This window comes from Rhinatrema bivittatum, chromosome 5 (genome assembly GCF_901001135.1).
Source record: "Rhinatrema bivittatum chromosome 5, aRhiBiv1.1, whole genome shotgun sequence".
NCBI classification, from domain to species: Eukaryota; Metazoa; Chordata; class Amphibia; order Gymnophiona; family Rhinatrematidae; genus Rhinatrema; species Rhinatrema bivittatum.
The window spans coordinates 263,705,313-263,727,322 of record NC_042619.1 but is presented as its reverse complement, the minus strand read 5'-3'; the positions used below and the strand labels follow the sequence as shown (position 1 = coordinate 263,727,322).

Genomic DNA, 22,010 nt, shown 5'->3' with positions numbered 1-22,010 from the left:
AATACTAGCTCTTTTGGAGTGTCTGTTGGACAGATCGGTTGATGGGACATCAGAATGATTTATTTGCACTGGTTGGAAGAAGGATCCAACAGAAGAAAAAGGATAATGCATAAGCATTGGCAAGTTAAATGTAAGACATTGATAAGACAGGCTAAGAGAGAATTTGAAAAGAAGTTGGCCGTAGAGGCAAAAACTCACAGTAAAAACCTTTTTAAATATATCCGAAGCAGAAAGCCTGTGAGGGAGTCAGCTGGACCTTTAGATGATCGAAGGGTTAAAGAGAAGATAAGGCCAACACAAAAAAATTAAATGATTTCTTTGCTTCGGTGTTTACTGAAGAGGATGTAATGGAGATACCCATACCGGACAAGGTTTTCATAGGTAATGATTCAGATGGACTGAACCAAATCACGGTGAACCTAGAAGATGTGGTAGGCCTGATTTACAAACTGAAGAGTAGTAAATCACCTGGACTGGATGGAATACACCCCAGGGTTCTGAAGGAACTCAAAAATGAAATTTCAGAATTATTATTAAAAATTCGTAACCTATCGTTAAAATCATCCATTGTACCTGAAGACTGGAGGGTGGCCAATGAAACCCCAATATTTAAAAATGGCTCCAGGGGCGATCCGGGAAACTACAGACCAGTTAGCCTGACTTCAGTGCCAGGAAAAATAGTGGAAAGTGTTCTAAAGATCAAAATCACAGAACATATAGAAAGACATGGTTTAATGGAACAAAGTCAGCATGGCTCTACCCAAGTCAAGTCTTGCCTCACAAATCTGCTTCACTTTTTTGAAGGAGTTGATAAACTTGTAGATAAAGGTTAACCAGTAGATGAAGTGTATTTGGATTTTCAGAAGGCCTTTGACAAAGTTCCTTATGAGAGGCTTCTAGGAAAAGTAAAAAATCATGGGATAGGTGGCAATGTCCTTTCGTGGGTTACAAAATGGCTAAAAGAGAGGAAACAGAGAATAGGATTAAATGGACAATTTTCTCAGTGGAAGGGAGTGGGCAGTGGAGTGCCTCAAGGATCTGTATTGGGACCTGTGCTTTTCAATGTATTTATAAATGATCTGGATAGAAATACGACGAGTGAGGTAATCAAATTTGCAGATGAGACAAAATTGTTCAGAGCAGTTAAATCACAAGCAGATTGTGATAAATTGCAGGAAGACCTTGTGAGACTGGAAAATTGGGCATCGAAATGGCAGATGAAATTTAATGTGGATAAGTGCAAGGTGATGCATATAGGGAAAAATAACCCATGCTATAGTTACACAATGTTAGGTTCCATATTAGGAGCTACTACCCAAGAAAGTGATCTAGGCGTCATAGTGGGTAATACATTGAAATCGTCGTTTCAGGTGCTGCGGCAGTCAAAAAAGCAAACAGAATGTTAGGAATTATTAGGAAGGGAATGGTGAATAAAATGGAAAATGTCATAATGCCTCTGTATCGCTCCATGGTTAGACCGCACCTTGAATACTGTGTACAATTCTGGTCGCCGCATCTCAAAAAAGATATAATTGCAATGGAGAAGATACAGAGAAGGGCGACCAAAATGATAAAGGGAATGAGTGGCTCCCCTATGAGGAAAGACTAAAGAGGTTAGGACCTTTCAGCTTGGAGAAGAGATGGCTGAGGGGGATATGATAGAGGTGTTTAAAATCATGAGAGGTCTAAGACGGGTAAATGTGAATCGGTTATTTACTCTTTCGGATAATAGAAGGACTAGGGGGCACTCCATGAAGTTAGCATGTGGCACACTTAAAACTAATCTGAGAAAGTTCTTTTTCACTCAATGCACAATTAAACTCTTGAATTTGTTGCCAGAGGATGTGGTTAGTGCAGTGTAGCTGTGTTTAAAAAAGGATCGGATAAGTTCTTGGAGGAGAAGTCCATTACCTGCTATTAATTAAGTTGACTTAGAAAATAGCCACTGCTATTACTAGCAACAGTAACATGGAATAGACTTAGTTTTTGGGTACTTGTCAGGTTCTTATGGCCTGGATTGGCCACTGTTGGAGACAGGATGCTGGGCTTGATGGACCCTTGGTCTGACCCAGTATGGCATGTTCTTATGATCTTATGTTCAATAGAGCATTAAAACTCCCCGCAGGGAGCTCAAAATTCTTAAAGTGTTTCATTTACGTTAGCAAAGAAAGTCATTCTGTCCTGTTGGAACCTAGATGAACTACCAGCATTTCAAACATGGAAAGCAGAGATGCAGACATGTGCGATGATGGAAGCATTAAAACAAAGAGATCTTCAAGGACATAAATCTTTATTGACACATAGGGAGTATTTTTCGCTTTGGAATTGTGTGAATACCTTACTGTAACTGGAATCCTATTTTTGTTTTCTACCAGATGTTGTTCTATTGGGTATGAATGCTGTGAATGCTGTGATTGGAGGTGGTATTCTGTGTGAGTATGCATGGGAAGAAAAAAAGGATTTTCTTGGGAAAGACTAAAAATTGTGAGTTTCAGCTCCTTCAATGTAGTTCTGATCTCATGTTATCACATTTGTTTCAAACATTATACCAACTGCATTGTTTTGTTTTTTTTTGTATGATGTTTTGTTTACTCACCATATAAAAGAACCCCAAAGGGCTAACACTGAACCATTTAGGTGCCTAAAAGTTGGGCTCCTGAATTTAGGTCTGCTATTCATTTGCCTTGATTTAGGCTCTTAAATTAGGTGCCTAATTCTGAAAATCAGTGTTAAGCTCCTAACTTTGTTTTCCTACTCCTGTAGCCATCCACTATTTAGGGACCTAAATTTAGGAGCCTAATGAAACTAGTATCCTAAATTTAGGGACTCAACCCTAGTAAATTTTCAAAGAGGCCAATTTAGGGATTTAACTCCAAATGTTTGGAGCTTAAACCCTTTGAAGACTGACCTCTGTGTGACTATCCTCCCATGCTGCATGTAAACCAGAAGAACAAAAGATGATCTGGAAAAGACTAGTAGAGATTTGCCAATCTGACTCCAGGAGCTTATGTAATTACTCCCCCATTCTTTCTTTCTAACTGGTAGCCCACTGCATTTTGATACTAGCCATCCCACCTGAGATGTCAAAATACATTGGGAGCAGAGATCGGTGACCAAGTGCCAAGAACTGGATACAGTCCTCACCAGGATCTGGAAGCCTCAGTTCTCCCAATCTTTGCTCTCTTTTCCCCAGTAGCATAGATGGAAAAATCCAAAGTTGAAGCCACCCAGTCTCACTCTGAGCCCTTCTCATCCACATATTTCAATGAAAATCCATTCCTAACTCATTCATAGTAGATGATAAAGAGCTATGTTTGCAGAGGTTCATATAGCACTCATTAGATAAACTACAGGATTTATCGTGCATTTCAATAATACCCTCCAAAAAAATTCTTTCTAAAGCCCCTGCCATACCTTGTAACGTATTTTCAGGGACTGGACAGCTGCCCGAATTGCCTTTATCCAGCTGTTCATGTCTTCTGGACTGTCTGCCTGGAAAAAGTCACAAAAGCAGAGATAGTTATTATTGTCTACATGCTTAACAAGGGAATCAGATTACACAAATCCTCACACGTAGTGCTCACATCCCTTCCGGATCCAAGCAGCAGGAAGGCGACGTTCCGAAACATCTTGACTATCACTGTTACAGTTCTTTCCAATCTGCTTGATGATCACACACTCTTCCTGTTACCCCAGGCGGAATATTCCTGCCACTGGTAGGATCCCCACGTGCTGGAATGCTCTACAACATAAAGCCGCACGCTGACTCTGTCAATGCTGCATCTTGCAAAGTCGGGCATCTGACCTCCCTCAAAGTCCACTTCAGTTGCACTTAACTGTGAAAAGCATCCACTTATTTATAGAACCATTCTAGAAAGCAAGGAAAAATGGGTTCCTAAGAAGTTGGCAAATGTTTTGTCCTAACATTCCCCCCTATATTAAAGCCTAGTGCAGCAAGGACGGCACCAGTAGTTCTTTGCTTCCAGAAAATGGTAGGCAATGTCTGGTCCAGCAGGAAGGTGAAGGAGTGGCTCCTGGGGCAACGATCTCTCTGGCAGGCTGCCTTTCCCCAGAAGAAGCCTTGTCTCCAGGGATGACAGTAAATTGAAGTGGCTGCTTTTCCTTCCCCCCAGGCAATCAGAGCTTAGATCCCTATATTTCTTTTTACTGCTACAGCTTGGTAGTTGTGCATTTAAGAAACCCCAGCAGCTCACAGTTTGTGGTGGTGACTCAGTCGATACAGACCTTTCCAGTATCTCACTGACAGCAGGTATGGAGCACAACAGGAAATGTGGGAGCTGTGGGGCCTGCCATGTTCCGAGTGTTACAGGCTCCTTTGCAGGAGCTACAATGGAGCAAAGTCAAATGTGACACCAAGAGGAGAGGCAGGCTCGTCTAAAGCAGCTCCTGTAGAACAATGGAGTTGCTCTAATTTGGCATCTTTGATGCTGCTGGAGCAGGGAAATGCCTCAGAACACCCTAAGTATTCCTCCGCATCCTTGGAGCTATTCTTAGGATTCCCTCTTGAGTTACAGGAACCACGGGGCCTTGAGGAGGAGAAAAAGCAGAATTCACAACCAGGAGGAAGGCAGTGCAGGAAAAACTCTTCCAGCTGTATAAGAGATCTAAGGTACAAGGGGGTCAACCATTACCCCAAGAGGAAGGTTCCCAGTCAGATAAAGAGGATTAGGAATTTTTGGAGATTCCCTATACAAGAAAGAAGAAGGGAAAATAATTGCTTCAACAGCAGATGCAGCTGCCAGGTTGATTAGGAATGAGGAACTGGGGGTACTGGTATCCAAAGTGACCCCCATCCCTAAAACTGAATGAGGATCTACCAAACAGGAAAGGCCAAAAGGAGACCCATTCCTTTTAGGAATAAGAAAACCTTCTAAGGTCATACTACAGTCAAACTGGAGTGGGATCACCCTGAAACAACATTTATATGTAGGAAAGCTATGGAAAATCTGTATCCAGTGCAACAATAGCAATGGGTTCAGCTATTTAGGATTCCTAGAGTAGTTGCAGTAGTGATTGCAGTTACAAAGAAGACCACAATACCAGTTGCAGGAGAAGTGGCTCTAAAGGATCTGCAGATAGGAAGGTGGAATCCACACTTAAGAAAGCCTCTGAGATGGCGAGCCTTTCGCTCCAGGCAGCCGTTTGTGGAGGATATGTAGCACAAGCATTGGTCAGGTGGATGCAAGAGTCTTCTTGGAGTGCTGAGTTAGAGGTATCACAAGCCAATAGGGCAAAGTCGGCACAGTCAGCGACAGCCTTTGTAACATACACTATATGATCTCATGAGGTCATCAGCCAGGAAAGTGACAATGACAGCATTGATGAGATGCCTACTATGGCTAAGGATTTGGGCAGCTGACTCTGCCTCCAAAGCCAAATTAAGTAGGCTTCCATTCAAGCACAGATTCTTGTTTGGAGAAGACCTGTAGAAATTAGTGAAAGACCTGGGGGAATCAAAGCTCCAAAGGTTGTCAGAAGACACAGGCAGGATGGAACCTAGAGGAAATTCAGGAAAATCTTGACTAAATGAATAAAAACAATATAGACCAGGCAGATCTTTCAGCTCACAGAGATCCAGGTTGCTGGTCTGGGTACAGCTCTTTTGTGGGAGCAGATGCAGTAGCACAGATAAGGTTGGCCAGGGTCAAACCAAGGGCTCCCAGTCATGTTCACAGGGCCACTCCTCACCCACAGGGAAGATGGGTACAGTGATGAGGAGTGGACCTGAATTACGTGGGACCAATTGGTCCTAGAAGTGATCAGGGCCAGAGAACCCCAATAAAAGACACCTTTGTGCAATCTCTATGCAAAGGGATCAAGACAGATGTAGCACATGCAACTATAGAAGGATTACTATATCTACGATAGTACCAGTCCCAATAGAGGAGTAAGCAAGGGCAGGTACTCCATTTATTTTGTCGTCCCCAAGAAAGAAGGAATCTTTCATCTGGTCTTAGACGTGAAAGGAGTAAATCAGTCCCTACAGGTAGCCCATTTCCAGATGGGGACATTGAGGACAGTAATTATGGTGGTAAGAAAAGGAGAGTTTAATTTCATGTCATGTCATGTCATTTCATTTCATTTATTAAATTTTACAAAGATGATGGTAGTGGTAGCAGTCTCCCTGCACAGGAAGGAAATAAGAGTGCAACCACATCTAGATGACTAGTTGATAAGAGCAGACTCCTTACAAGAGGGGTGCCAGATATTGACCAGAGTCATATAAACACCACTGTTTATATGACTCTGGTCATTATCTGGCACCCCTCTTGTAAGGAGTCTGCTCTTATCAACCAGTCATCTAGAGTGGGTGGTGAACAAGGACAAAAGACAGTTGGAACCACTGCAGCTACTTTGGGATCCAGATCAATATGAGGCTAGGGAGGGTTTTCTTAACAGACAAGAGAATCACAAGCTGCAGGCCCAGGTCAAAGGTATTCGGGAGTCAGCCTCTCTGTAAACTTACAAGTATATCCAACTACTAGTCTCAATGACAGCAACTATAGATGTGGTTCCCTGGGCAAGGGCTCACATGCGTCAGCTGCAAAGGAGTCTATTGTCAGGTAGTCACCGCAGTGTCAGGAATACAGCAAGGCATTGCCTATGACAAAGCAGGCCAGGAGGAACCTAGACAGGTGGCTCATCAAGGCCAGTCTGATAAGGAAGGTCAGCATGGAACCCCCGCAATGCATGTCAGTGACCACAGACTAGAGGAAAATAGGTTTGGGGGGGGGGGGCACATTGCTAAGTAGAGGTGGCACAAGGATTCTGGTCAACCAACCACTTGGAGACTTGAACAATCAGACTGGCTCTAAAGAGATTTTTTTTTTTACCAAGGATAAAAGGAAAAGTAGTCAAGATATTCTCAGAGAATGTCACAGCTGTGGCTTACATCAATAGACAAGGGGGAACAAGAAGACTAGAGGTGGCAAAGGAAGCAGAACGACTCTTGAGGTGGGCATAACAACATCTCTTGGAGATATCAGCTGCACACATAGTGGGAATACTCAACATACAAGCAGACTTCTTAAGCCACCAGATGCTAGACCCAGGAGAATGGGAGCTGGCCAAGGAAGCTTTCAGCCAAATACTAATCAAATGGAGGTGATTCCAATGGGATCTAATGACGATGCAAAAGAACACTAAAAACACGGAAAAGAATAAAAATATTTGAACATAAAAAAAGAACATCAAAGAGAAGTTGTTCTTCAGCTGAAGAAGAGAATGAGGATCCAGGGGGATAAACACCTTGGCACAAATCTAGCCCAGAGATGCACTGTTGCATGTATTCCCACCTTGGCCAATGGTGAGAAAGGTGTTGAGAAATATAAATTATCATCCAGGATCATTCATCCTAGAAGCCCCAGATTGGGTGAGGAGACTATGGTATGCAGACCTGGTTAGGCTCAAGATTGGAGAACTACTCAAGTTTACTCAGAATGAAGGTCTATTACACCAGGGATCGGTGCCCATGGAGAATCCAGAGTAGTTCTGTCTTACAGCATGGCTCTTGAAAGAAAGAGATTCAGCAGAAAAGGTTACTCAGGTCAGGTGATATAAACCTTACTGAGGGCCAGAAAAAGGTCTACCTCATTGGCTTATACCAGAATTTGGAAAATTTTGGAGGCACAATGTAAGAAGAGAGGTGTGTAGTCAGGTAAAGCCCAGGTACCCTTGATCCGAAAGTTCCTTCAGGATGGATTAGATAAGAGTTTAACAATGAACTTTGCTAAGGGTTCAAATAACTGCCATGGCATGCTACAGGGGACATTTAGAGGGGCCCCATTAGTATTGCACCTGGATATAGTATCGCACTCTGAAGGGAGAAAGCCACATTAGGCTGCTGATAAGATTGCTTGTCCCACTATGGGACATAAACTTGGTCCTGAGAATGTTAACAACAGCACCATTCAAGCCTCTTCAGAGAGCCACAATAAAAGATCTAACTTTAAAGATAGTACTGTTGGTAGCAATCTGTTTGACCAGAAGAATCTCAGAGTTGCAGGCATTATCCTGCAAGGACACTTATCTTTCTTTCTTAAAAGAGAAGGTCATGATTTGGCCAGTCCCATCCTTCTTATCAAAAGTGGTATCAGATTTCCACTTGAATCAAGTGGTTACCTTACCAGGCTTCAGAAAAGAAGAGTGCCAAGGTTAGAGGAAGGACCTCAGGTTCCTAGATGTCAGGAGAACCTTAATGAGATACCGGGAAGCCACAGATGAGTTTTGAAAATCAGACAGGCTGTTTGTTCTGTTCTCAGGGGCCCACAGAGATAAAGTGGCTTCAAAAGTGTCAATTGCTTAGTGAATTAAAGAATCAATCGCATTGGCGTATATATTAAAGAGAAATTTGATACCAGAGGGGCTAAAAGTCCATTCCACAAGAGCTCATACAGCATCCTGGGAAGAGTACAGATTAGTGACCCCAGGAGAAATTTAAAAGGCAGCTACATAAGTGTCCTTGCATTCATTTATAAAGCATTATAGGCTGAATCTTCAGGAAAGAAGAGGCCCAGCCTTTGTTACAGGGGTATTAGAAGCAGCACTAGGGTACTCCCACCCGGGATAAATACTGCTTAGGTACATCCCTCTCATCTGGACTAGTCGGGCAGGATGATGAGGAAGGTTTAATTAGGTCTTGCCTGCTAATTGTCTTTCCTTGAGTCCTGACAGAGCTGTCTAGAACTGACCCCGTTAAGAGATTGAACACAAAAAAAAAATATATATATATAGTTATTAATTGTGTAGGGAACAAGAAAGGAGGCAAATACATGGCTATGTTCTAAAAAGGAAATGCAGGCCAGGGGAGAGAAGAGCAGAGGTTATGCTCAGTCCTATTCTATTTTTGTTTTCTGATATGAGCTTTGTTAAGTACCAGGAGAACCTTACCCTTCAGCTTGGGCAAGATATTACCGACACCTTCCCTGTAGCACCAGGCTATATAAGGAGGGACATCAGGACAAAACTGTTTTCCCTCTGCCTCCATCTGCTGGTAGATGGGACAAACTGCTCTGTCAGGACTGAAGGAAAGACAATTAGCAGGTAAGACCTAATTAAACCTTCTCTGTGTGTTCCTGACCAAAGCATTTCATGTCCTTATTTCTTAGCTTACCCTGTTTCTACCTAGGTGATATTTCTATTACAATAATAATACAGTGACAGGAGCTGAATTAGTCCTGGAGAAATATGAGTTCTTCGCAGGTTACAATGCCTCTTACAGGAGCAAGCTGAACATAATCCAGAACTATTGCTGATATTTGAGTTTTCAGAACCACTAAGATCCCTTCTTCAGGTCTCATCCTCACATTTATGCAAACTCAAATAATCACATTGCATATTCTCTTGGAATATTTTTCATACTTCTCCAGGGAAAGGGATCGCAGACGACTGTCCGTATATTCCTAAAATTAGAAAGTGTTTGATGGAAAGGCATCACATTGAGTTCCACTAGCGATACTGTAAGACCTGAATCAGAAATTAATCCTCAGCCTCAAGTAACAAATCCAAGCTCGCAGGATTTTATCATAATTAGAAATGAGTGCATGATGGATACACAGAGCTCTGCCTTGGCAATCTCCCTGAATGACTTCCTGTTCATCTCTGTCTCTTTTCATAATTTCCAGGGGCTTTCATTTTCAGTTTTTATTTTATTTTGTCTGGAAATGTCAATGTTAGAACAAAAAAGTCAGTTCTTTTCCTCCCCTCCCCGTTTTCTTCTTTTTTTTTCCCTAACGGGGCCTTGTTTATGATTATACTAGCTGTTAAGCCCGTTAAAACGGGCGAGATTCCATCGGTCAGACCGGCACGGTTAGAGCCGCTCTGTTCTCCACAACTTCCCTTTTCCTTCCATCCTCTCTCACCTCATCTACAACCCCTTCCTCTCCCAGCCCTCCTCCACTCTTTTTTTTCTTCTCCAGAACTTCTTACCCGTCCCACTTGTTCAGTAATTATACTCTTACCTTTGGCCATTCCCCTTTTCCCTTTTCCCTTCCCCTCTCCACATTCCCTTGCCATCACCGTCTCCCCCTCTCCCTTCAGCCCTCCTCCACTCCATTTTTCTCTACTTCGCAATTTTACCACTTCCCAACCTTACATCCTCGTTACTTGCCATCCCATTCTAATGCTTTCCCGTCCTTCCTCTCCCACCTCCTCAACCCCCTTCCCTCTCCCTCAGCCCTCCTCCACTGCCTTTTTCTGTATTCACCAATTTTTACCCTCCCCACTTACATCCTCTTCCTTCCCCTCCCACCTCACTCCACAACCCCGTCCCTCTCCCCTCTCTTCTCTCTGGCCCGCTGAACTTTAGATACCGCCCCCGCTGCTCCATGGGAGGTCTCCAGGGGTCTCTCTCTCTCGCGCGCGCCTCTCCATCGGGCTCGTTGCTGGCCCGCCCGACGCTCGGTAATGAGGCGCGTGCGCGAGAGAGACTCCCGGCAACCTCCCATTTCTGTGTCTGTGCTGCCACTTCTCCCCGCGCGAGAGAGAGAGACCCCCCCGGAGACCTCCTGTGCTGCCGCTGCTGCTCCTCCTCACCGTTTCCAAGACAGCCGTCCGCTGGGCTCCGCTCTGACCGACGTGCTCTCTACTGTGCATTTGCGGCACGTCGGTCCAAGCCCATTTATATGGTAGATTTATATCTTTCTCCATATTATTTACTTGTGTTTTGTATCTTTGCATTCTCATAATTTCATGGTTTAGCTCATTTTGATGTAATGAAATTTAAATAAAAATGTAAATACAAATTTATTTTTTTTTTAAATCAGTGGAAAAATCATTTTCCCACTGATTTATTTTTTGTTCTAATATAGAAATTCTCAGGCATTATAAAATAAATACTGAAAACAAAGGTCCCTAATAATTTCCTACTACTCTGCAAACACTGCAGGTGGCAAAGAAGGCTGGCACCAACAAAAACGTCAGGCCTGGATGCCAGCATACGCTTTTAAGTTAAGAGAATTGCTGCTTGTGTCATTTCCCTATCTTGCTGGCCAAACTTGTGAATAAAGAGCTGACAAGCAGACAACATTCTCCTAGTGAGGGACATCATCTGGGTTTACGCTAGTGAGATGAATAATCAGCCACGTGGAAAACATTTTACTATTTGGTTGTCCCAAGGTGTCAGCAGGCAACAGGTTCACCTCTTGCAGAATCATGCACTGGATACACAGAGCAAAGGATTTTCTGACAGGCATGGAGCAGGGTCACCTAATTTTGCTCATACTTACATTTTTCAGATTTTTACCTCTAGGAGGCGCTGTTAAATTGCTTATATAATCCATCCAATTACATCCCCCACTTCCCTCCAAAAATGGGTTATTATTAAGGTAATGGTTCTGGTGTAGGGTTGCCAACTGGCTCCAGATTTTCAGGACAAGCTAATCCAGTCCTGGTTTTATCCCACTGCATGCAGGGATTTGTAATTCTCATTTTCCTGCTGCATGCCTTAAGAAAAGCAAGACTACAAGTCTGTACATGCAGTGGGGGTAAAATCAGAATTGGATCAGTCTGTCCTGAGAATCTGGAGCCAGCTGCCAACCCAGTTCTGGTGACCTCCACAGCCAGACGAGGCCAATATTCAAAGACGTTTAGCTGGATAACTCACAAGTTATCCAGCTAAATGCCAAATTTTCAAAATTGCTGATACTTATCCAGCTAAAAATTAGCCGACTATGTAATGGGTATTATGGGAGCATTTCAAGGTGGGGACAAGTTAGCGGAGAAACGTATCTGACTAATTCCAATATTTGGAATTAGCCGAATAAGTTAAGCGGCTAACTCTAAGCATGCCCTGAAGCAAGTCTAAAGTCTATGTGTTACCAGATAATTTTAGCCTTAATCAACTATATTCAGAAGAATATAGCTGGTTAAGTGGCTCTGCTGAGTTAAAAAAAAAATGAATTGTGGGTCTAATGGACTGAATCACAGGTCCCCACCCAAGCTGTAAATCATGGGCCCTGAAGGCCGGAGCATCTTCCACCCCCTGACATAAAAATGCAGAAAGTGCCAGTGGGGATCCTGGTAGCAGCAGACTGTGATCACAGCTGAAGGCAGAGACTGTCAGAGGTGGGGTTGGGGGTAAGGAAGGAGGCAGAGGAGAGCTCTTCTTGGAACCATATGATGAATAAAGGAGCAGGAGGGAGGCTGGCCCCAGACCCCTTCCACTGTTTGAGATAAAATCCTCTCAGAGGAGTTTGGGGGGTGGGGAGGATTAGCTCAGCAGATGCCCTGATTTACAGTTCGGGTGGAGGCTGGGATGCAGGCTGCTAGGCCCTGAGGTACTTTTTAACTCAGCAGAGCCACCTAACTGACTATATTATTTTGAATATAGCCGGTTAAATCTAAAGTTATCTAGGAACATGAGGCTGGATGTTTTTAAACCTAACCAGCAACATTTAAAAGAGAGCTGTTTAGGTTCAAAGTTATCCGGCTAAAGGTAGTTAAGTTATCCGTTCTACTTTTTTGGCATATTGGGCTTGGGTTTTCAGGATATCCATTATAATTAATATGCATGAGTTAAACTTGCATACATTTTGAGATCCAGTATATGCAGATTTATCTTATTCCTGGGGGATATGTTGGAAATCCGATTGGCTGTGAGGGTCACCTGGACAAATTTGGCAAATCGCATTTTACCAACTGGCGCCATTATTTTTGTCCAGGACAAGCTGACCTGGTCCTTCCTTTCACCTCACTGCCTGCTTAGAAAGGCAGGCCTGCTTTCAGTAGAGGTAAACCCAGGTCCGAATCAGCCCACCCCAGAAATAAAATAGATCCAATTGGCAATGGGTAACCCTTGTTTTTATGTGTTTGCTTGGATGCTAGTGCTGAATTAGTGCCCTCTGGTACTTGGGGAGAACATTGTTTGGATTCCAAACCTGGTTTTCAACCCATTCAGAGAATGACATCCTGTTCCTTCTCTGTTATGGAAATGGAGTTTGATGTTGCAATGTTCTATATTTCAGAATTAGCCTATGATTTCACAACCACAGTGGGGGAGTGTAGATAGGCAGGAATATATTTACAGAACAAAAATAACCCCCAAAAAACAAAACAATCTTATAATATATAAGACCCATTCTGGAACCTCAGACATTTATATTATTAGGAATCCTGAAGTGAAAGCAACAGGAGGCATTTAAAGTCTACCACTTGATAAAAACAGAATTATTATATGTAAAACTGATCACTAGAATAAATAAACTTAACTTTTCTCTTTCAAATAAACCTGTGCATCACCTTCCAGACAGGCCGATACAGAAAGAAATGCGGGAGAGCGGGCGAGTGCCAGTGTCCTGTGTGCGCGATCCAGTAAATAAAAATATGCTAATTAGGGCCCGCGGTAAAAAGAGGCACTAGGGACACTAGCGCATCCCTAGCGCCTCCTTTTTGACAGAAGCGGCGGCTCTCAGCGGGTTTGACAGCCGACGCTCAATTTTGCCGGCGTCGGTTCTCAGACCCACTGACAGCCACGGGTTCGGAAACCGGACGCCGGCAAAATTGAGCATCTGGTTTTCAACCCGCGAGCCGTGGGCTGATTTTACATTTTTTTATTTTTTTATTTTAAATTATTTTTTACTTTTGGGACCTCCGACTTAATATCACCATGATATTAAGTCAGAGGGTGTACAGAAAAGCAGTTTTTACTCCCGGTACCTTTGGGTAGGCGCTAATTTCTGAAAGTAAAATGTGCAGCTTGGCTGCACATTTTGTTTTGTGTACCTCACAGGAATACCTAATAGGCCCATCAACATGCATTTGGATGTTGCGGGCACTATTAGTTTGGGGGGGGGGGGGGTTGGACGCGCGTTTTCGATGCGCTATTACCCCTTACTGAATAAGGGGTAAAGCTAGCGCATCGAAAACGCGCGTCCAACCGCGGTTTAACAGTGCGCTCCGCCGGCCTGAGAGTGGGGCTAGGACAAAGAACATCTCCCAGAAAAGCACACTGCAAGTCCAGAGATTGATTTGGTTCCTTCTGCACTGCAGCCCTGAGCTTTTGTTTCTTTTTGTACCCATCCTTGGTTGCTCATAAAACCAGCTGGACTTATATATAAACTGAATGTGGGAAGTGAAATTACTCAGGCTTGCTCTATTTTTCTGTTTGCCTCACTGGAGCACAGAAAAAATAAGAGTTCTGAGCAAAACAACATTTCACCAGTCAACAGCATCTAACATGTTTTTGTTTCTCTCTGCTTGAAAAACTTTTGTTTTTAAGGGTTTGAGGTTGGGTGTCTCTGCACCAATGAAGCCTAGCAATAGAGGGACCGGAGCTGGAAGTCTCTGAGAGCTCAGGGACCAGCAATAAAGGGACTGGATTTGGGGGTTTCTGGGAGCTATATGTGCCAGCTCTGTGAGTGCAGTGACTGCTTGAACACCCCCAAAATTGAGCAAACTCCAGAGAGGGGCACTTTGTATTGAGTTTAGCACCCCCAATCATTTTGGGAGCTGAGAGATCAGTAGTAATGGGTCTGGAGCTGGAGGTTTCTGAGAGAGCTCAGGGACCAGCAGTAATGGGGATGGAGGTGGGGGTCTCTGAGAGAGCTCAGGGACCAGCAGTAATGGGGATGGAGGTGGGGGGTCTCTGAGAGAGCTCAGGGACCTACAGTAATGGGGATGGAGGTGGGGGTCTCTGAGAGAGCTCAGGGACCTACAGTAATAGGGATGGGGGTGGGGGTCTCTGAGAGAGCTCAGGGACCAGCAGTAATGGGGATGGAGGTGGGGGGTCTCTGAGAGAGCTCAGGGACCAGCAGTAATGGGGATGGAGGTGGGGGTCTCTGAGAGAGCTCAGGGACCTACAGTAATGGGGATGGAGGTGGGGGTCTCTGAAAGAGCCCAGGGACCAGCAGTAATAGGGATGGGGGTGGGGGGTCTCTGAGAGAGCTCAGGGACCAGCAGTAATGGGGATGGAGGTGGGGGGTCTCTGAGAGAGCTCAGGGACCTACAGTAATGGGGATGGAGGTGGGGGGTCTCTGAGAGAGCTCAGGGACCTACAGTAATAGGGATGGAGGTGGGGGTCTCTGAGAGAGCCCAGGGACCAGCAGTAATAGGGATGGGGGTGGGGGGTCTCTGAGAGAGCTCAGGGACCAGCAGTAATGGGGATGGAGGTGGGGGTCTCTGAGAGAGCTCAGGGACCAGCAGTAATGGGGATGGAGGTGGGGGGTCTCTGAGAGAGCTCAGGGACCAGCAGTAATGGGGATGGAGGTGGGGGGTCTCTGAGAGAGCTCAGGGACCAGCAGTAATGGGGATGGAGGTGGGGGGTCTCTGAGAGAGCTCAGGGACCAGCAGTAATGGGGATGGAGGTGGGGGGTCTCTGAGAGAGCTCAGGGACCAGCAGTAATGGGGATGGAGGTGGGGGGTCTCTGAGAGAGCTCAGGGACCTACAGTAATGGGGATGGAGGTGGGGGGTCTCTGAGAGAGCTCAGGGACCTACAGTAATGGGGATGGAGGTGGGGGGTCTCTGAGAGAGCTCAGGGACCAGCAGTAATGGGGATGGAGGTGGGGGTCTCTGAGAGAGCTCAGGGACCTACAGTAATGGGGATGGAGGTGGGGGGTCTCTGAGAGAGCTCAGGGACCAGCAGTAATGGGGATGGAGGTGGGGGTCTCTGAGAGAGCTCAGGGACCAGCAGTAATGGGGATGGAGGTGGGGGTCTCTGAGAGCTCAGGGACCAGCAGTAATGGGGATGGAGGTGGGGGGTCTCTGAGAGAGCTCAGGGACCAGCAGTAATGGGGATGGAGGTGGGGGTCTCTGAGAGAGCTCAGGGACCAGCAGTAATGGGGATGGAGGTGGGGGGGTCTCTGAGAGAGCTCAGGGACCAGCAGTAATGGGGATGGAGGTGGGGGGTCTCTGAGAGAGCTCAGGGACCTACAGTAATGGGGATGGAGGTGGGGGGGTCTCTGAGAGAGCCCAGGGACCAGCAGTAATAGGGATGGGGGTGGGGGGTCTCTGAGAGAGCTCAGGGACCAGCAGTAATGGGGGAGGTGGGGGTCTCTGAGAGAGCTCAGGGACCTACAGTAATGGAGATGGAGGTGGGGGTCTCTGAGAGAGCCCAGGGACCAGCAGTAATAGGGATGGGGGTGGGGGGTCTCCGAGAGAGCTCAGGGACCAGCAGTAATGGGGGAGGTGGGGGTCTCTGAGAGAGCTCAGGGACCTACAGTAATGGGGATGGAGGTGGGGGTCTCTGAGAGAGCTCAGGGACCAGCAGTAATGGGGATGGAGGTGGGGGTCTCTGAGAGAACTCAGGGACCTACAGTAATGGGGATGGAGGTGGGGGTCTCTGAGAGAACTCAGGGACCTACAGTAATGGGGATGGAGGTGGGGGTCTCTGAGAGAACTCAGGGACCAGCAGTAATGGGGGAGGTGGGGGTCTCTGAGAGAGCTCAGGGACCAGCAGTAATGGGGATGGAGGTGGGGGTCTCTGAGAGAGCTCAGGGACCAGCAGTAATGGGGATGGAGGTGGGGGTCTCTGAGAGAGCTCAGGGACCTACAGTAATGGGGATGGAGGTGGGGGTCTCTGAGAGAGCTCAGGGACCTACAGTAATGGGGATGGAGGTGGGGGTCTCTGAGAGAGCTCAGGGACCAGCAGTAATGGGGGAGGTGGGGGTCTCTGAGAGAGCTCAGGGACCAGCAGTAATGGGGATGGAGGTGGGGGGGTCTCTGAGAGAGCTCAGGGACCAGCAGTAATGGGGATGGAGGTGGGGGTCTCTGAGAGAGCTCAGGGACCAGCAGTAATGGGGATGGAGGTGGGGGGTCTCTGAGAGAGCTCAGGGACCTACATTAAAGGAGCAGAGCTTGGGTTTAGTTTCCTAATTATGTGGTAATAGCTTTATGCTTCTGTTGATCTCAGGGGATACATTTTATTTATTTATGTTTTTACTGACATTTAATATTCCTCTTTTTACCAAGAATGGCCTCAAGGCAGATTACAACTTTAGATAAAAGCAGACAGTATTATTTTCCTTGATTTATTTGGTAGTGCTTGAGGAGTGGCTTAACAATGTTAACAAGTCTCGGTAGGTTTACCTGAATATAGAAGATCCTGGAGGTGGTTATTATTTCAAATAGGTTGTCTCTCATTAAAAGGTCCCTAAAAATCAAAGAGACAGAAGTTACCAGGCAAACCAGGGTATATAAATCTTGAAAAAAAACACATTGCAGTGTGGCAGGATAAGCCCATGCTCTTTTCCTTAGACAACTGCAGATCCTGGCAGGTCATAGTCCCCCCTAGGACATCTCTCCTGCCTTCTTCCCATCCATGTCAGGACAACACTCAACTGCTTTTAAGATGGCCATTGAGGAGCTACACAGAGCCTATAGCCCACAGCTCCTTTCAGAAGTGCTAGGAATTCACCTTGCTGATGGGAGAGCTCTCATGCAGGCTTGTCATCTTCAGGTGAGTCTCCTCTATTAATGTGTCCATGCTCACATGGTTTCCCAAGCCCTTTATATTTCTAAGACCAGTTACAAAATCCATAGGATGCGGCGGTCATAAACTTCATCAAAGGCAAACCCCACAAAGTAGCTATATAAATGGCACCATCAGGCCCCAAGAATCACAGCTTTTGGCCTGCTTGGGTCACGCCCTTAGGCGAAGTCTGGGTACCTTCCTACTTCCTACCATTCAGCAGCAGATAAAGTTAGATGTCCGTGTGTCCGAAGGAAGTATATTCTTGGAGTTCTGACATCTGCAAAGGTGCTCTTTTTTTTTATAGGTTTCTCTTATACGCAGTTTGTAATATAAACAGCAGGATCATCTGTCATCCACCAGCCAACTCTTCAGAAATCAAACTGAGCTTTGAAGCTCATCTTAGGCTGTCACTGGTGCGCCTGTCTCTCAGCAGCAATGGACTATTCCCTCCCCACACACACACACACACACACTTGCACAATCTGTCATTTTGCAGTTGTCGTAAAAGAATTTAACACCTCTTCCTACTCCCAGCTATTTTTGTCTATAGGCAAGCGGGACTGCCTGTGAACAGGTTTCCGTCTAAAAAGAAAACCCGTTCATCTTCATTTTCTTTTGAGAAAATGACATTTTTGCTGCAATGTATTCCTTCAGCCAGGAGGCTGAGGGCTCAAGAGTGATAACCATCCGTTCTGATTACAGGAGTAATGAACAATTCTCATCTTTGGATATCTGCATGATTTGCACACAGGCAGCATCTTTCCTGCTGTGACAGGGGAAGGCAAGAGTCAGTACGTCATAGAAATAATACAGCAAGAAATATTTAAAATTCAGCCTTTTAGCTATCATAATGGAACACTCTCACATAGCTGATGACATTAAATGCAACGTTGAGGGGTTTTCTGAGGGGTTGGGGGTGGGAATTGCCACATTCCTGATGCCATGTCATATTCCTAACCAGTTATCAAGTCCATTTCACACTAGGTTAGAGTTTAGTGTTAATGAGTAACACGTGTGTTAAAATTTGCAGCACAGAGAGTAGGTTACAGTGCTCTAGAGCAGCTTCCAGTGCTGCTCTTTGGCTGACCATTAGGTGTCATGCTAAGATGAACCCAGCTCAATTCTCTATAGCAGAGCTGTGACAGCTGCTTTAGCAGTTCTCACAACCTAAGTCAGATTCAAGCCGGAACCTGCAAAGCTCTGACCGCTGGCTTCTTTCAGTCTCTTAATGCCTGGTTATTCCTCTCCAGCTCTGTCTGAGGTAGAGGGGTATCCCGATATTTGTTTACTATATTCCCTATATAAGTAGAATCCACACAGCTACCTTGCTGCATCCACCTGTGTTGGGTATGTTTTATTGAATGTTAAGAATGTGAGAAAGTGAGAAGGTGTCATGCCCCAACGTGCACAGGGAATTTCAATGGCCGTGGCAGAGGGGTTCTCCTGGAGAAACTGTGCAAACAGGAATGAGAGCAAGCCCCTCTCCACCCCCTTATCCAGCACATTAGCTTAACCCTTTGGGTGCTGCAGCATGCCTAGCTGTTTATTCACAAGCAGTTGCTATTCTGCTCTTTTAGTCAGGGATGGTCTCAGAGCAGATTACAATAAAATTAAGGATTGAAAGTATATATTATGGAGATACTAGTTAGCATTGTATGACATTATGAGAATATAAAGCTTAGGGGTAGGAAAATATTTTTCTTCATAGTGAGCCAACTGAGGGAAGGCCTGGCTGAATAACCATGCCTTTGCTATTTTCCGGAAAGCAAGGTAGCTTGGGTCCAGGTGAATGGATAGTGGTACCTCCTTCCAGATCTTGGGAGTATAGCAGCTGAAGGCCCTCAGTCTTGTGCAATTCAGTTTAGCAGAAGTTAGGGGGGTGGAGTGGAAAGAAGGGCCTTCTATGAGGATCAGAGCTGTCTAACGGGGAAAGCATGTCCAAGAATGAACAAAATTAGTGGTTTGGGCAGCAAACCAAAGAAAACTGGCCAATAAATGTAATCCTTGACCACCGCAGATGAAATGCAAACTACAGGATGGAAGAAATTCTACATGATAACACAAAATCCTGTGATTTTGCCATTAACCTTTGCATTGGGTTTTAGCTTTGATCCAAATTGAGCTGGGTGATTCTGGCTAATATCATTTGACCAGGGACCATCTTATGTGGGGGGCAAGGGAGTATGGTGGATACACTACACAGGAGCCCCAGATCACAGGGAACGACAGACATTCCCCTCTATCCCAGTAAGGAACATGAAATTAAATAATTACAATGTCATTTACTGGAGTTGGGTCTCAGGACACCTTTGACACTGCTAGCACAATAAGGCCAGCTCTGAAGGATAACGATAGACATGATGAGCCAAAAAATATTACATTTCATCAACATGGTTACCATTTATCAGAGGAGGCTGCCATTTTGAAGTCAATATCCATTAAAAAAAATCAGTCTTCTTTACTTTAGATATTTTTTTTAGATGCTACTATGATAATGGATGATAATGGATGCCTGGCTTCTCATGTCCCTTGGGGTCCTTCCTGGAAACAAATTTCATCTTTCCAACCAGATATGGTTAGTAATGAACCATTCTCTCTAAGAGAAACATCCTCGTATCTGTGTTGTCCCTTTAAAAGGACTTGATGCTGTAATTTGGACACTGTGGCCTACCAGATAGGTTTGTGGAAAAACAACGCCTGAGACCTGGTCGCCCTTTGAATGCAAACATCCTGAGTCCCAGCTGAAGCAGTATTGATTAGATAGAGAAGAGAGTGCCACCTGCTGTCCTGCCCAGTCAATTAGTGTAATTAAAACAAATTTAAAGCATCTTTCCGTTCAGCTTACAGTGTTGTAATGGTCCTGCAGAAAACCGGAGTCTTTGTAAACATTGCTACCAAAAATTGGATCAACAAAACAGATGTTGTACCCATGCACTTGAGATCACATAGATCCAAAAATAAGTTTCCATACAAATACTCTGACAGTCATGTGACAGAGCTGCTACAGGGTTACCTCTGTAGACAGGACAGTGGTAGGATGGGAAACGAAAGTCTCCAGAGTGCTCTCACCTCATCCAATCATGACAAAAAAAAAAAAATAGAGCCCGCTGCTAACTTTAGAGGGAGGACAAAATTCTCCTGAGCACCTGGAAAATAACTGCAGTTCTCCACAGAGCCAGGCCAGACCTTGAGCCTCTGTCTCCTTTCACCAAACAAACGCAAGTATTGTTATTACTCAAACAGCGATGCCACCAAATGTGATATCATGGAAGAGTTGGCAGAAATGAGAATTTTGCATTCTTTTTTCCTTTAATTCAGGGTAGGTGTATGAAGGAGCGACAGCTAATGAGAACATTTAAAGAGACTCAGAGACTCAGGGCCTCATTTACTAAGCATTTTTCCCATAGATGCAGAATGGGAGAAAAGCCTCAGTAAATCAGGTACCAAGTGAAAGAAAGTGACTAGGATGATCTAATAAGGATGGATGAGGCAGCAAAAAACAAAAAAAGATTCATGTCATTTGCCGCCAAGACTCCTGCTATCAAAACAAGTTAAAACCATGAGATAGGATCAGCAGCAGCAGCAGCAGGTCTCAAGGCCTTGGTGACTGAGGACCTCCTAATTCTGCATGTGATACAGAATTATCAGGGTCCTCAGGGTCAGGCTGAGCCAGTCCGGGTGTTGCTCCAAGTGCCCGTAAAGCCCATGGATGCCAGGGGCTAAAACCAGGGCTGGCAAGAGAGAGGTTCTGGCTTCTTTACAGCCTCTCCCCCAGCAGCACAGACTTCACGCAGCCCCCGTCTAATGATGATTAGAGGCAGAAAGGTATTTATGTAAACAGCTCATGGTACCCACGCTTCCTTCAGTGCCAGCTGACAGAGATCAGGGAATTTTAGGGGGATCGGTGAGGATCACCAGTGACAGCATGGGGATGTGTCCATAGTAAAGGTGGTGCTGCAGACAGCCAAAGGGTGAAGATGGCTGGTTTTCCGTGCCTTCACCCAGGACCCCAGGTGCATAATGGACACTAGGGCCATTCTCATGGAGGCACTAAAACCTGCTCCACCTTGTGCCAGTGCAGATGTGGTCTGGGATCTTTTGTTCAGTGATCGGAGAGCCCTGTCCATGGCAAAGGAACCATGAGCCCATCCCACAAATCGCACCGAACAAAGTGCAAGCCACAGGGGGAGAGGCCTAAGGAAACAAAAGAAAAAAACGTAAGAAAGGCCACAAGATCTACCTCTAGATGTTGCCGCTTGAATTCTCAGAGAAATGTCACCACACTTAATTATAGCATGGCACTGAGCCAAGGTGGAAACATGAAAACAAGGGGCTTGTAGCTTTTCAGCTCTAGGCAAACTTAGGCACCTCTCTCAATAGGTCACAAAAACATTCTGTACAAGACAATGAAAAACCACAGTCTGAAGTCCTCCCGCCCATGAAGAGTGGAAGAGGCTCACTTGCAACAGCAGCTGCCAGACTGTGGGATGTCTGCCTCTGTCTGCTCGCATGGGCATTTCTCGACAGATGAATAGCAGATAGCACTAGTCTGACACCCAGTGAATGTCAAGAAGGGAGGGGTGG

The 22,010-nt window shown here is 45.3% G+C and overlaps 1 protein-coding gene across 1 annotated transcript in view; it reads right to left on the bottom strand.

Moving 5' to 3' along the window:
* PLEKHA2 (pleckstrin homology domain containing A2) overlaps positions 1-22,010 on the bottom strand; it is a 93,143-nt gene that overhangs the window by 3,823 nt on the left and 67,310 nt on the right. The window contains exons 10-11 of the mRNA XM_029603953.1: positions 17,042-17,105; positions 3,415-3,492 (exon numbers count right to left, since the gene is read on the bottom strand). Of these exons, the coding sequence (XP_029459813.1) occupies positions 3,415-3,492; positions 17,042-17,105 (142 nt within the window). The remainder of the gene's footprint in view (positions 1-3,414; positions 3,493-17,041; positions 17,106-22,010) is intronic.